Source organism: Symsagittifera roscoffensis, chromosome 5 (assembly GCF_963678635.1).
Source record: "Symsagittifera roscoffensis chromosome 5, txSymRosc1.1, whole genome shotgun sequence".
Taxonomy (NCBI): domain Eukaryota; kingdom Metazoa; phylum Xenacoelomorpha; order Acoela; family Convolutidae; genus Symsagittifera; species Symsagittifera roscoffensis.
The window spans coordinates 19819937-19835856 of NC_087066.1; the positions used below are offsets into that span (position 1 = coordinate 19819937).

At 35.5% G+C, this 15920-nt stretch overlaps 1 protein-coding gene across 1 annotated transcript; it reads right to left on the bottom strand.

Moving 5' to 3' along the window:
* Positions 1 to 252: 252 nt before the first annotated feature.
* LOC134846369 (glutathione synthetase-like) lies at positions 253 to 13089 on the bottom strand. Its single transcript, XM_063863689.1, has 7 exons — positions 12540 to 13089; positions 11604 to 11732; positions 9804 to 9916; positions 9222 to 9503; positions 3664 to 3826; positions 1937 to 2173; positions 253 to 862 (listed from the first exon to the last, which is right to left on the bottom strand). Exons 1-7 carry the CDS (start codon positions 12825 to 12827, stop codon positions 485 to 487), a joined length of 1590 nt encoding a protein of 529 aa, XP_063719759.1. The 5' UTR covers positions 12828 to 13089; the 3' UTR covers positions 253 to 484.
* Between the last annotated feature and the right edge of the window lie 2831 nt (positions 13090 to 15920).

Below are 15920 nucleotides of genomic sequence, written 5' to 3' on the forward strand. Positions count from 1 at the left end.
TAGCTAGTAAACTATAAAAAATTGAAGGATCAAACTGCCAAACACATCGCAGTCGACGCAGTGGATCTAAAATCATTTTTTAAGATTTTGAAGAAGCCGACTGAATTTGATAAATGGAATGTCAATCTACAAAAAATAATCTTCCAACTAATCGTAAAACATATCCTCGATATTAAAAAATATCAGCGACAGATAATGTTTGTGCTAAACTTCATTATTGATGGACAGCGTGAACAAAATTGTTTCATGTATTAACAGATGTTGCTGAAATAAATGACCTTAACTCGGTCACTTTTAGACACTCTAAGGTAGTGCGATACATTGAGATTGATTAACAGATTTAATTCCTATTTCATAATGCACATGTTGATGAAAATTGCGATCTAATTGAAACTTTTACATTCAACTTAAAATTACAAAAACTCTGATATATAGTTTTTTTGTACGGAGTACTGATAGTTATTGGAATCTACTGCTTTTAAAATCAGACAAAATATGGACTATCTAAACATGCATTGCCAGCCACGACACCTCCGTCTTTTTTGGAGACATCTTTTGACCTCAAAAGGTGACCAGATTCTTTATTTATTATGACCTTTCCTTCTTTATCTGATAAAATAACTCCGTAAATCCCCAGTTCACTGACAACACGAGACCATGTCGTATCTTCTGACCCAAATCCTCCATAGTTGCAGCATGCCATGATATTTTGATTGGTGACTGGAAATACTCGTTCCATGAGTATGTAGGCGTTTAGTTCGTCTGAGTGTTCGAACTTGTTCAGCATGTCGACTAAGTCTTGGTCGAAGTAGTTGTTGCCTCCACCCTCTCTTTGAGGCTTCAGGACGTATTTTGACGGGTTCTGAAAATCAAACAAAACTTTCGAGCGTGACTAAATGGAAGCACCTTTCAATGAGGTTTTTGTCTCTGTGACACATATTCATCAATACATAAGTTAACAAAACCAAAGAAGGATCATCCCCTAGCTTTGCAAGAACACGACCAAAAAGCAACTCTAGAAAGTGCAATAAGAAAAACAGAAACAAGCCTCGAATTAGCAAAAACTCGACTAGGTCTAGAATTCAATCGGCGACCTACTGCAATCAAGAGATTTTGAGTCTCACGCACTATCCACTCAACCACGCAAGCTTCACAACCGACAAACAATAGTCACGAATGAAGCAAAAACATATGCTAATAAATTGCCAATTCTATTCAGCAAAAGTTGACACAAAATACAAATAGACTCAATAGTGCAAGTAATAATTTGGATTATATCAAACTGAAGGCATCCACACTAACTTTGCATGTATTAAATTGCAAAGCATAAAGCCACATATAAATTATGTTTTTCAAAAAAATGCGATATATTTTGAGTTAGGAAATTTCCGAAATCGAGTTTCCATTATTGTTGTTTGAAACAAATCACTTCTTTCGGTTCATTTGATGAATTAAAAATGCATTAACTGTGTTAACTTATTACTATTCGAATGTCAAAGCCCATGCAATGAAAAGCAGTAAGGCTGCCCCTAAAGTGGCACCAATATTTGCTTCCCTAAAACAAGGATAGCCGGTAGCTCAGCAAACAGCACAAAATGTTTGGACCACACTGATTGAAGGAAATAAATTTTATAAAAATTTTGAAAACCAAAAGAAGAAATATTTGAATGTTACTTTGTTTAAAATATTGTTATTAAATGTTTTTTTTTAAAAAAAAAGCAATTCTATAAGGCAAAAATTGCTAGAATGATTAGTATTATCGACTAAGATAACGTTAGAACTGCAGTAGAATTAATTTGGAGGTCATCCTCTAACCAAATTGTCTTTACTTTGAAAAAGTTTGAATTGTACTCCGATATATATTTTTTTGATATCGAAATCGCGACCATTTGATATGGTGCGAAACTTGTTGGATATGTAAAAAGTACTGACTAACCTTTAAGGCAGTTTTTACTGATAATTCAGTTGTAGCTTTATCGTCTGATTCCAACGGGAGAAACTGTGCAAAAGTGGATCTGATATTTTGTGCAATTTCGGCATCCTTTACAAATTTCTCCACTGAGTCTTTACACGCCAACACTTGCTGAACCTTCTTCGTGCCAGCTAGTTGATATCGAACTGAAGGACAGTTGATGGCCAAACTAAGCTCCATGTTTTCACGCACTGCCCACTCCTAAAAGTAACTTTTTACACAGAGGCGAAGCTGAGCTTCGCACCACTTGCGATACACTTATGAATAACTGTTTAAAATCAAACGGAAAAAAAAAGAAAAAACATGTCAAAAAATCGCAACTTGGAATAAAGCTCAGCCATCGATATATGGAAATTTAGCCGACAAAAATAACCAGACAGACGATATTCCGAAAAAGCAAACATCTCTATTGTAAAAAAAAGGCACTGCCGGCTTCGAACCGCTGGCCTTTGCCGTCTCAAGCTGTTGTTTCACCTCTACGCCAAATACGCCGGATGGATGATCGGAATAGAATTTCTAATAACCAAGAGGTAACAAAGACGAAAAACCTGAGCAGAAACCCCCCTTCATAACGAAACAAAAATTCTTAAAATTGTAAACTTTTAAAAAATGGTAAGTCCCTTTTACCCTCAGAGCACACGCACGCTGAATTTTTTCTCTGCCATAACGACGCAATTAGAGGCCGCTAAATCGATATTAATGAATCCGAAAAATACTAAAAGACAAAAAATGAAAAGGTGAAACTTCAACAAATCGAGCTGGTAACATTACAACTAATGTGAACAGCACAGTTCGATTCAGCCGGATTTCTAAAAAGCTAAAAGCTACTGCAGTGAAAAATGTTTAAAGCTGAAACAAACGACTCTTAGATGTGGCAACTAAGCCGACAAAACATAAGCAGACAAATAAGAAACCGAAATTTTTTTGAACCGGAATATTTACCGTTTGAAAAAACTGGTCCTGGTCAGATTTGAACCCACGACCTTTGCCTACCCAGGCGTATTTGTAACTACCAGGCTAAGTGTGCATAATACACTACAAAATTTGAATTGAACCAAGGTACCACCAGGAGTGCAACGAGTCCTGTGGACAAAGTTGTTTACAGGAAAAAAAAGTCTAGTACCAGATTGCAATTCCCAATTAAACAAAAGTACTTTTTCTCTTTATCGATGGAAATTAGAGTAAGTACGAAGAAATTGACAGCAGTCTTTTTTCACAATCAGCCTGTTGAATTTCATAAAGAGGGTTTTTTTTACATCAGAGCAGTAGCATACACAGTAGTTTTTTAACGGGAGCTTGAAAAATGCCGTCAGCTTTATCTATTATTTAGGTCAGCTGCGCTGCAGGTTGTTTTTGGCCGAAAGTCGTGGTTGTGAGCACGTTCTCGTTCAAGTGACCGAACTCTTTTTTCACAATCAATTTTTAAGCCGAGTTCGGTCACTTGAACGAGAACGTGCTCACAACCACGACTTTCGGCCAAAAACAACCTGCAGCGCAGCTGACCTAAATAATAGATAAAGCTGACGGCATTTTTCAAGCTCCCGTTAAAAAATTACTGTGCATGCTACTGCTCTGATGTAGAAAAAAACCCTCTTTATGAAAATCAACAGGCATCAACAACTTTTGGAAGTACCCATAATAGAATCATTAACATTCGATTCCCCACACGTGATTTTAATTAATTTATTCACTTGTTGGGTCTTTAGTTGCTCCGGACTGTATGCAGTTCGAAAGTAGAACACCGACACTTCTGCGCATCCACGGTGCATTAGAAATGTTCCATTCTCTTCATCCACCCAACACTCCTCTTTATTTCCCAACTGAGCTAACGTCATCCGATATACCAGCACGCCACTGTTAACACAGACAACAGCAACATTTTTGAGGGGAAACTAAGTATCAGCAATACAAAACTTCAGGGGTTCAGGGGAGTAAATAATCTCCATCCATGCAAAAAAACTAGTCGAACGGTTAAGCAAATACAAGTTTTCTGCCTATTAAATAATTCCTCATTTGTTTTCAGGAGCAATACAAAACAGGGTACAGGGTGAAGAAACTCCATCTACATAAAAAAATTAGTCAAGCAGCCACGTATTTCCAAATTTTTTGCCTGCCAACGAATTCCTCTTTTGTTTTCAGTGGGGTAGTGATAAGTCAAAAGATTCAACCTTGAAACATTCAGAGACAATTAAAAACGGTTGACATAATGACATTATTTTCAGAGGCAGACTGCTTTATTTAGGGGCGGATCTAACTATCTTTCAACGACCAGATTATCAAATCCAAAAATATGAAAACTTCGACCTTTTTTAGGTTGATCAATTTGATTTTCTGCGCTCTTGCAAAACATTATTAAGGACCATAAATAACCTGTACTGGCAGCAAACTTTTACAAGGAGGCGAAGCTGAGCTTCGCACCACTTGCGATACAATTAGATCTATCAAAATGAATGAAGATAATTGTGAAAAAAAAATGCCGAAACAATTGAATGCAAAATCACCATCGGAAAAAAATTAAGCAAGCGGTGACAAAGCCTAAAATATCTGAGCAAAAACTCTTGAAACCGATTTTTTTTTCAATTCAAAACTAACTTAAAAATTGTATGCCCCTTCCCCTCATTACACACACAGGCAAACAAAAAACTTTTTTCGCGCATCAGACGACACAAAAAAAGACTACTAGGTCGATATAAAAAAAGCCGAAACTATTATGCCCAAAAAATGAAAAAATAATGAAATTTCAACAAACCGAGTGGTAAAAATGCAACCAACATAAAAAGTGCGGAGAAAATAAAAATTGTGTTTCCCATGAAACTATCCAAAATTAGGTTAATAAGCAGATAAAAAAGAAGCCGAAATATTTTAGGCCGAATAAAGTTTTTAACCAAATCAAAAAGGGAATACGAAGTCAAAGTAAGCAGGGGTGGACCTAGGATTGTCTCGAGGGAGGGGGCGGATTTTCAAAAAATTCTTAAAATTTTGTTGACCTTTTTTTAGGTCGCCCAAATAGATTTTCTTTTCCAAGCCCTATCAGAACACTTTAGGGGCCGTATTTTGACAAAAAAGCACCGCAGGCAAATTTATGAAAGAACGGGTCAAAATTGACGTTTTAGGCATTTTTTTGAAAAGTATTGACTAAAAAATTTTAGGGTTGGTCGGCTGAAAATCGATGTCATATAAAATTATACCAAAGGGGGACCATTTGGTTGATGAGGGGGTCGAGTTCCTGAGGGAGTGAACAGGCGTCATCCCCCCCCCCGAAATACGCCCCTGAAAACAAGTAAAATTTAAAAAATCAAACACTAAAAGCACCATTCGAAACATGCGCGCAGCAAAAAAAAACGATTTCAAGATGAGGCAACTAAGTCGACAAAAGATCAGCAGATAAATAACTGGCTTTTTTTCAACTTGTATGTAATGTTTACTTAATCATAACCTCTAAGTTGAAAAAAGAGCCAATTATTTATCTGCTGATCTTTTGTCGACTTAGTTGCCTCATCTTGAAATCGTTTTTTTTTTGCTGCGCGCATGTTTCGAATGGTGCTTTTAGTGTTTGATTTTTTAAATTTTACTTGCTTTCAGGTGCTTTCTTACAAAATTTAAACTATCGGAAGCCTGACTCACAAGTATCTGACAGACTTAAAACGTTTGATACCACTACCCAAGACTCGCTTCAGCGCGAGTTAGCCAGGGTGGTTTGCAAAATTCTAACTCAATGATAGGAGGTGCAGAGAACACATCGCAGGTTTTTTGATGAAATTCCCTGTAGAAATTACCCTATATCACTACCTTATATAACAGAAATATCCCCCATATAACAGAAATATATAGCTATATATTTCTATAAAAATTCCCCTATATAACTATATAGTTATATAGGGTAATTTCTACAGAAAAATATAAGTAGTGAACAAAATTAGACAAATTATTTTGAATAATTTGACAAATAGTTGATATGGCAATCAATTCAAATGTTTCGGATCACTTCCATAAGAAATCTATTTTAGATTTGATCAAAAAACCGGCCCTGTAAGTACGAGAGACATCGTATAGTTTTTTCAAGATAATTCAACAAACTCATAGAATTAGAAAAGTTTTTTCTCTTACTGAAGTAGTAATTCCAAAAACAAGTTCTGCATTCCCCTGGTAGCAGACTATATAACTCTATAGTTACATAGTCTACTAGCAGGGTCATTTGAAATTGTTTGTTCAATTCCAATAATAAATCGGTAAGTTTAACGCATGTCAATACCAATATCTGGATTAATTTTTGGCGCAGTATTGATTGGGTGACAAGCTAATTTAGCTAATTAATATTCCACAAACAATAAACTAGATTACATTAGCTTTCCATCAAACTTTTACACCATTTTCAACCAAAACAATACAAACTCAACTGTCTCATCAGCATATGAAATCAAACTTCACGATACTTAAATCATCTGCAGCAACTTATTGAAGTAGTTTTATCAGTTTTTAAAGTTTTTTTATTTATAAGTCTGTCAAAACTTGAATGTTTTTAAGGTCTCACTGGTACTCAACCAGACACGATTTAAGAGCAATTACATTAGTATCATCCGCAAATGAAACATGTCTGATGTTTTTGCAATTTGGGGCATATCATTGATACACACCAAAAACAAGAGTGGACCCAAAACAGATCTTTGGAGCACATCTACCTTTTGAGGTGTTCAGTGGGAAGAAACATTCTTCACTTCAAAACTTTGATATCTATGTTAAAAAATAGCTTGCGAACCAATGGAGACAAACTCCCCTGAGTCCGTAAAATTCAAGCTGATCAACGATGGCTTTGTGATCCAAGGTATCGAAGGCTTTGTTACATTAACAAAAACTGCAACCCAAAATATTAATCAAACTTGCACTGAATTCTTCCTGTTTTTTTTTTTTGTAAGAACATCTATAGTAAATTCTTCTCGAGGCGAGACTGTTTACAACAGAGAAAGTTAAACTTTTGAATTAGTTCACCTTTTGATTCCATAACCTTCTCAAAAATTTTACTGCAACTACTTGAGAGAGCCATCGGAAGGTAGACAAAAAGATTTAATTGCTTCCCTCTCTATGAAATCATGAAACTTTTGAAAATTTCGCAAAAATTTTTTCATAGGTTTATGCCTTATTGAAAAGAAAGATTTACTAAGAAAGTTAGAAACGTGCCTATAACAACGGAAAATGCTTTTAGGAATAGGGCATTTAGGATAGCGATTTCAGGATAAGGCTCAGGATGAAGTTTTTAGGATAGGGCTTTAAGGTATCGGAAGACTTTGACTGTTTAGGTTTAGGGCTGTTAGAATATCCAAAACTTCAAGGGAGGAATTCGAAGAGTCCAAAACTTCGAATTCCACAACTTCGAAAAAAACCACAGAGTTTTTTTCGGTACGCCGTAAGGAAAAACTCATGAAAAGAGTTTGCTATCGCAGTTGGGTCGCTTATCAGTTTCCACCTACAACTACACTTGAAATTCCAGACGTTTCCAGGCTTTTACCGGTTATTTCATTATTTCATTTTCAAAATTAAAAACATGTCTCGAGTCACCAATGCAATAATTGAGCTTTTTGTAGTTCTTATTAACTTAATAAACATTAGCTGTGAAAGCACAGATTTATTTTTCAGAATAACTGAGTACGAGGCAATTTAAATTTTTTTTCAAGAAAAGCTTAACTTTTCAGTATTATACCTTGTTGCAAATTTAGTTCAAGGCTAACTCGGTAATGTTCAGAAAAACATTCGGTACCCCTAACGGAAACGATTGGGTTAAAAAAAATTGCGGGCAATCACATGGTTAAGCAAGAATCTCTGCCATCTGGACTCTCGTAGGCGTTTTGACTAACATTTCATTTAATGGTATTCGATTAAAATAAACTACGACAAAAATTAGCTTCATACCGTAAATTTCAAGCAGCAAGCCTAATGCCTAATTCGTTAAGGAGGGTTCTCATCTGCTCATCAAACTGAACATTTTCACCTATAAGTTTCATGACTTGTTTATCGTTTCAAGAATTTCAGAGAGGGCATTTCTGTTTCACGCACATTTGTTTTGTTGTCAACGTTATAATTAGCATCTGTTTCTATGATTCTTCTCTGATTCTTTTTAAACAAAGCCAATCGACAGTGGGAAAAAAAGTCAATGAACGCAAGTAAACGGAAAAAAAATCTCAACTTTGAAGATTCCCAGAAAAAAAAATAGACACTTTATTGATACAATCAGCCCAATTTCAGAAAACTGGACCTAAAGATAAAAAATTTGTTATTTTGCAGAGACTTCGGATAATTATATCCGCTTTCGAAAATAGAGGTCGATCACATTTTTCGTGACCTTAACAGTTTTGCTGCTCGATAATGGAGTTTGCCTCTCGTTTAACAAAAGAAAAGAACTGAACTTTTAAAAAATCAAAGTCAAACCGCGAAAAAGTAAACTTGAGCCTGAACAACATTTAACACTTTTCCTGAAAAAAAATGAAAAAAAATCATCGCGACCTACACACAGAGGCGAAGTTGCACTTTGCATACACAAGCAAAAATAAGACCAATAACGCAACTGGGAAAAACTGAATGAGTAAACTCTGAGTCTACAAAATTTCTTAAGTGACGCACACCAATTATGAGTCTACATAATTGCTATGTGACGCAGGCCAATTATGACGCATTAGCAGTAACTTTGAAAAAAACATTACCAACTAACATGCCTCAATTTATAGAGCGGACGCATTTTAACTAGTATGCGAAAAAGTTCATTAAAAACATCCGACACTGCCCAGATTTGAACCATCTTCTTTTCTCGCGGGTCTCCTTCCCTACCTTTACGCTACAGATCTACGATAACTTGAAGCTAAAGTGCTTTTTGTTATAAAATACTCTGTGTTAATATCCTTAGCATTGGCTGTACTTAATAGCTGGTTATTGATCCAAATGAACACTTTCAAAATGAACACATTTTATCGCAACAATATTTGCGTCGCAACAAAATTTGCGACTTAGGTTGGAAAAAAAAGAGAGTTCATGCTATAGCACAATCTTTGCATGTCTATTAAGACATTTGAGACTATGTCCATCGACTCTCAATAAGTTTATCACAACAATTACGATCGATTTCAGAAATAAACTTTCAGGAAGCTTCAAAAAGCTATTTTCATTCTGCTATAAACACATTCTCTCCAAACTATCAAAACAAGAAAACGGAGCTGAACGTGCTATTGATGACGGGTATTGTTGTTTATAGATTGCAACTCACCTGGTGTTTGTGATGTTATCTTTGAGCTTGATCTGATCAATATGGTTGTTCTCTGTCTCACTGACCACCATCACAATACACTTAGCAACGGCTTCACTAATATTGGCTCTATTATCTGATGAGGCTGAAGGTGAAATTGATTCGCAGTAGTAATTGTGTGCGCTGATTAGACCTTGAGTTATACCTTCGAGGCTGCTGTTAATTCTTGGCAGTGAAATAGTTTGAAGAGGTTCACTACGACTTCGCTGTACACTGCAACCGGCCAGATGACTAATGACACTTCTAAAAATTCAGCTCTCGTTTGTATAAGCGCTATTAATTATGCAAAACTTTACATGTTCCTTTCTGCTTCCAGTTTACAATTATTCAGCTGACTTCACCAAAGATATTTCATGCAAAAAAATAACATTCAAACAAAAAAGCCTGTTTTAATAAAAGCCAATCTCTAGCGTGTCTTTTAACATCTATGTATGGCTATTTTGATTAAAACTGCACTTAAGAGTTCGGGAACTTGTCAACCCAACATCAAGCTTAACCAATTGAACGAGGAATTTAGATGAATTGACACTAAATTTACCTTACTTGTGCAAGGAGGCGACTTCGGGAGCTAAGCCGAGGAAACTTGATGCTATTGTGTTCACCTCTATTTGCTTCGCCCTCCACTTATGGCCATCAGAGCCACCCACGTTTCCAATCTAGAACACGAAGTGTTAAAAATCCCTCAATAGGTTTCGTCAATCAACTTCTATCATTACTATACAATTTACCATAACCAGTGAAAAAATTGAACACGGCAAAATTTAACACAAGTTGACGCTTGACTGCATAATTGACGCTTCACTGGATAATTGACGCTACGCTGGGTTATTTACGCTTCGCTGGAACGCAGGGCTCACGCAACAGGCAATGTCAAGAGTCCCTCCATTTCGTTAAATGGTGTGAGCTATTTTTTTTCTTGCATCATGAAGAAATTTAGGGCACTTAGCAAAATTATCACTAACTAATTTTCTAACAATCCCGGACAATACTCAGTCAATGTTCGCATATATACAAAGAAATAAAAGGTCATGAATTAGACGTACAATTCGGGAACAAAAATTTGAAAAAAAGCAAAATGCTCATGGTCGTAGTTGTAGTATATATGGGATCTGGTATGGCGCCTTGTTGAGAGTAATCAGGGTTTTTATGGACCTGTTGTAAGTATGTTATTTTTTGTTCCTGAGCATAACGTAGACTCTGACGTATAAAATCCGCCAACTTGGATATGTAATGCTTACATCTTGCAAAATTGATGACTAACCAAGGAGGTTCTAGTTTTCGATAAACACAAAGATAAAAACTCTCCTGTCATCGTCTTCACTACAATACAGACAAAAGGCAGATTATTTTCGGGACTGTCGAGATGACGACCATTCGTTGAAATCATTTCGCGTGGTATCGCTGTTTTGTTCCGATATTAGGTTCTCGTTAAAGTTGCATGTGAGGGCAGTGAAATTTGAACAGCTCGATCAATGTTAACTGTCTTGGGGCTGGCTGCCATTAACTGTTTGACAACACGGTTGATTTAGTTTTCGTCATTCTTTATTCTGCACGGCCGAGGTTGAAATCGTGGCAGTGCTCGTAGTTGTATGAAACAATTTCATCAAGGGCATCATAAACCTGGTGGAATTCCTCAAAATTGGTAAAATCACTATTAGGCGAACGACCGAATAGGCGAAAAAAAAAAATCTGCCAATCAGATTTAAATATTCCAAATTTTGGAAAGGAAGCGCAAAAAATTCAGAGACAGTAAACATTTCCAGGGACTTTATAATAATATCGGCCGAATATAAAAACGCAGAAATATGCAAAATTTTCGAATTGTCACTGACCGCCGGCAAATCGGAACAAATTTTATATTTCAAGGGTTGCGGTATAAAAAAAGCGAAGTATTGCTTCGTTTAATTCCTTTTAGTTGAACGGCAATTGATTCATTTAATAATTGACTTTGGGCTTTTTATATCGGTACTTCGCCCATGAGTTCTTCGCCGATTCAGTCCTTCGCCCATGAGAATAAACTCAAACACAACTATCTATTTCAAAAATTTCAAGTCTAAATTAGCGGCAAAGCAGAGATTTAAGCGCACAATAATAATTGCCGAATGAAAGCGTTGCGGAGCAAGCGGTCGCTAATCGCCAATGCCGGGTTTGAAGTTAGCGTTCTGACTTGATAACTATGCTGAGTCTGCTAAAAGATTGATCTGCTGAAAAACTGGTCTGCTAATATCCCTAGCACCTTAAAAATATCTATTAAAGGTAAAAACCAAACTTTTATCATTGGAAGAATTCCAAGCTCTTAAAAATCAAATAAACTTTAAATTAAGCGCCCAAGTAAAAACCTACTTCTTCGAACATGTAATCTGCTCTGAACAGACCCAGCTGACACTTGTGCAGTCGCCCTTCATTCTCCAGTAGTTCTCGTTTCTTCATGATATTCATCAATTTTCCACAGAAAGGGTCTACATTCACGACCTAAGCATGTTCGATACAGAAATCACTTTCGAAACCAGAGACACCAAATGACTGAAACAGAGCAAAAAAATTGACATTTTTCAAAAACTTTTTAAAAATTTTTTAACTTTCTACCACGTTTTTGTTGGGACGACGAATGGAAAAGACGTTTAAATTACGCTTCATAAAGCAGATTTTTATATAATTAAAATCGGCTGTTAATCAGCGAGGGTTTCAGTTCTTTTTTTTCCAGCCGACATCTTGCCATAGACCTTTCCCACTCTATGCGAATAATAATAAAAAACAAAGTTAAAACAGAGGTTTGTGAAACAGATCAGGGGCGGCTCAAGGATTTTCTCGAGGCGGGGCGGATTTTCTAAAAAACTTCTTTCGAACATTTTGTCGACCTTTTTTTTAGGTCGACCAAACTGATTTTCCGAGCATCTCCCAAAACATTAAAAAGACCGTCTTAGTCAAATTTTTCGCGCCGCAAAATTTTGAAAAAACTTTGAAGGCAAAATTTTGAAAAAACAGGCCTAAACAGTCCCCCCCCCCCCTAAATCCGTCCCTGAAACAGATCCGGAAAATTTGAATACCATTTATAGCTCAGTTAAATCCAAAAGTAATACAATTTTTAAGAAGATTAATCAAAATTCAAATGGTGCTTAGTCATCATCAGTCAGCATTGCATAAAAAACGAACGTGAAATATTAAACTCAGTTTGAGCTGCATACTTAACCCATTTAAGAATCAAGTACATAGCACCTATCTTCGCACGATTATACGGCTGTTTCGAAATCAAAATCACCTATAAAAACCAACTCTGACCTTTTCCAGGCTGGTTGCTAGGAACTCGGAGTCCATTGCCACGTTATGATACAAATCATTGAAGTCAGTCTGCAGTTCTTTCAGTCTGTTAAACATGTATCGAGGCATTGGCGATGGTAGCAGTGTAGTTGGTGCTGGGTTCACTTTTTCCGGGAAAATGAAAGCTATTCCATTCGATATTTTTGATATGGCTGCAACGTTGCATAATTCGGATAAAATCTCGGACGATAAATTAGAACTATTCAGAGGCACAACTTCAAACAAAATCTCATTTTGCTCCTCTGCCATTATATTGATGACTTATAATACTTCTGTCGATGAATCTGCACAGAAATGACACCGTCAGACAGACAAAAGGCACATTTTATAACAATTTTAACTGAAACATAATGACATGGTTAATAACAACTAGTCAGCCGTGATTAAGAATATGCAAAAAAAATTACGGCAAACTATTTTCAGTTCGTAAAAGAGCATTTTGAGAACGAAAGTTGTTACGACCAAGAGGTCAACAGCATTTTCATCTTATCTTAAGCAAATTGGCAAACACAGTTTGTTCGCTTTGCAAAAAGATTGCGCTTTGATAATAAATTAGTGCCTACCTTTCCAAAGGTATTGATTACAGGTTACAATACGTTTAACTGAACGATCATAGCATAGCGCGTAAAACATAGCAAAAAAAACAGTTTGTTATGATGCCACAAAACGCAGAGAAAAAAAAAGCAACAAATAAAGAAATCCATACTTTAAAAAATCCCTATGACCTATACACAAAAACACAACACGTATTTATATAAAACATACAATTACATAGATAGCCAGTTGCTGTACAGGTAGCACACAAGTTCCGACCATAACAATAAAAAAAGTTCCTTTTTTTTCAAATTATGTCATTTTTTGTCAGTGATGTGATGAGAGTATATGAACAATAGCCAATGGCTAAGGCATATTCGATAGTCGTAGTAAATCAGGCATATTCGACATTATTTTTTGTCGAAAATGAATAGAAAAACAAACGAAAAAATTGATAGCACTTTTTTCAAATTTCAGCCATTTTTTAGAACAACTTAGAACAAATTTATATAAACAAGGCGCTAAAAAATTTTTGAAAGGTTATTTCATAGTAGATAAACGAAAACTACGTTTTCACGGCTTAAATCAAAGCTCATGCTCCGATCATAAGCCTCCTTACTCGCTTTATTCACTCAAAATCAAAAGCAAAAACATCAGACCGGTTTTTCTCGACAACACTTTTGATTTTTTTTGGATGTCATCCGACTCACGACTGATTTAATATGATATATTATCGGAGCATTCTGATGATGATTTATAGGACCTAATTTTTCGTGGAAAATACAGTTTTCAAAAAACTAAGACAAAACACCTGAAGCCCATAGTTCCTTTCAGTGGTCACAACAATAAGTCTCTCGTGAGTTACGTGAGCGTGAACCCGTTGGCTACGCTACCTCTCTTAATCGGCTGAACCAAGGTAATTGATTTTTTGAAAAAAGAGTGTAGTAGGTATTCCATAGATTGAAGAAGATTTTTGGAACAGTAAATCATAGTTTACAGCATCGTGAGCTTTTTACAGATCCTTAAAATCTAAAATTAAATATTGTCTTATTTAACAAAGACTTTTATTTCTAAAAGTCCATAATTGCATCATCTAATAATTCTTCGGACATAATTACTTTTTTCTTCCAAAGAAGCTAAAATTACTTTTTGAAATATGGTGGAAAAGCAATTATTCCATAGTAAATCATTCCGTCTCATTTTCCACCTTTCGAATCAAAGGAACAGATCAGCTCTTTGCATCAACTTGAAATGGAGATAAGACCGATGATTTTACTTGGAAATAAATCATGATGTCATACCGAAAGGTGAAGCGGAGTTTCGCAACACTTGGAATGCAAATAAAAAAACTGAAACATGAAGTTGAAAAATTCACTTGATATTTCTGAAAAATTAAGTTGAAAAAATTACTTGGATAATAACTCAGAAAGTTGAAAAAAATATTGCAACAAAAACTTCATGGCTGTATAGAAAGAAGTTCATAAACAGTCTGAAAAAGAATTAAAAATCAATCACAAGCGCCAACAAATTTTTGGTCGAAACCTGTTTTAGACGAAAACAAAACTGTTGCCATCAAAAACATCATGTTTTAAACATTTTAACGACCCATCCAATCTGAAACACATCATCGCATGCGAATATATTTGCTCTCGAAATTAAGCAATGAAAAAAAAACCAATATCAGACTTGGTAAAGTTACAAATAACTGAGCTTTCAGTAGTATTAAAAAGTGTTTCAATTGGAACAAAACACATTCTCTAGAAAATAAGCCAATAAAAAATCAATCAGTTAAAAAATAGTTTAAAAAAAAAAACAGAAATTGAACCGACTGAAACTAGGAAGAAAACTACGAACCCGAAAAATTGAAAAAATATTATGAAAAATTACTTATTGAAACGGGCTTTACCTAATTACAACTTAAACTTTGTTAGTTTTATTTCAATTCTAACAAACTGAGCGTGTCAGAAGACGAAGGAGTCCAGATATGAAATCTGTCCTGTGAACAAATTTGTTTACGGGGAAAAAAGTCTAGTACCCGCCGATTGTAATACCCTTGTTTATCGCAAGAGTAATTATCTCAGTAATCAACGCCCTTCAAACAGTGGAAAAGTGACTGATCTTTCAATTGGATCTTTTCAAATTTCGAATGCTGAGCTACGACTCACTATCAAGTTTACGGGCATTCGATCTTTCTGGCACAACGATTCCCTTTTCTTACAAACAACTTTCGAAATTGAACATTACGATTCATGTAGTTCCCATAAACAAAATTACCTCCCATACAAATTTGTTGGATACAAATTTGTCTGAAAAAACAATCCCAGTCCAAAAAAAAGTTTGCATTGATCGAAGTGACAATTAAGTCATCAGCTGATAAAAATGTTATCGAGTTTATTCTAACAGTAAACAATTTATTTTCTTCTTATTTATAGGATAGTGAAAGTTAAGTGATGCAGAAAACCTACTAGATAACAGAATCATCAAAATATTATGTTATGAAACTAAAATGGCGAATCAATTAAATCAACACAAAAAATGGACGATATTTTCAACAACTGAAAAAAAATCTTCAGTTTGATCAAATTTCAACCACTTGGCAACGGTCAATACTTTTACAATTCACTTACTATCAATTCTTATTGCCAAAAACTCTGGGCTATTAAGTGCGAAGAATACAAATATTGTTAACATCGAACGCTGTGGGATAACTCCCTTTCGTAGTGTGGCGCACAGTAAATGCAAAGGACCCGTTTGGACAAATAGATCATCGTTGAAATTTACACAACCACTTCCCTATCCTACTGACAT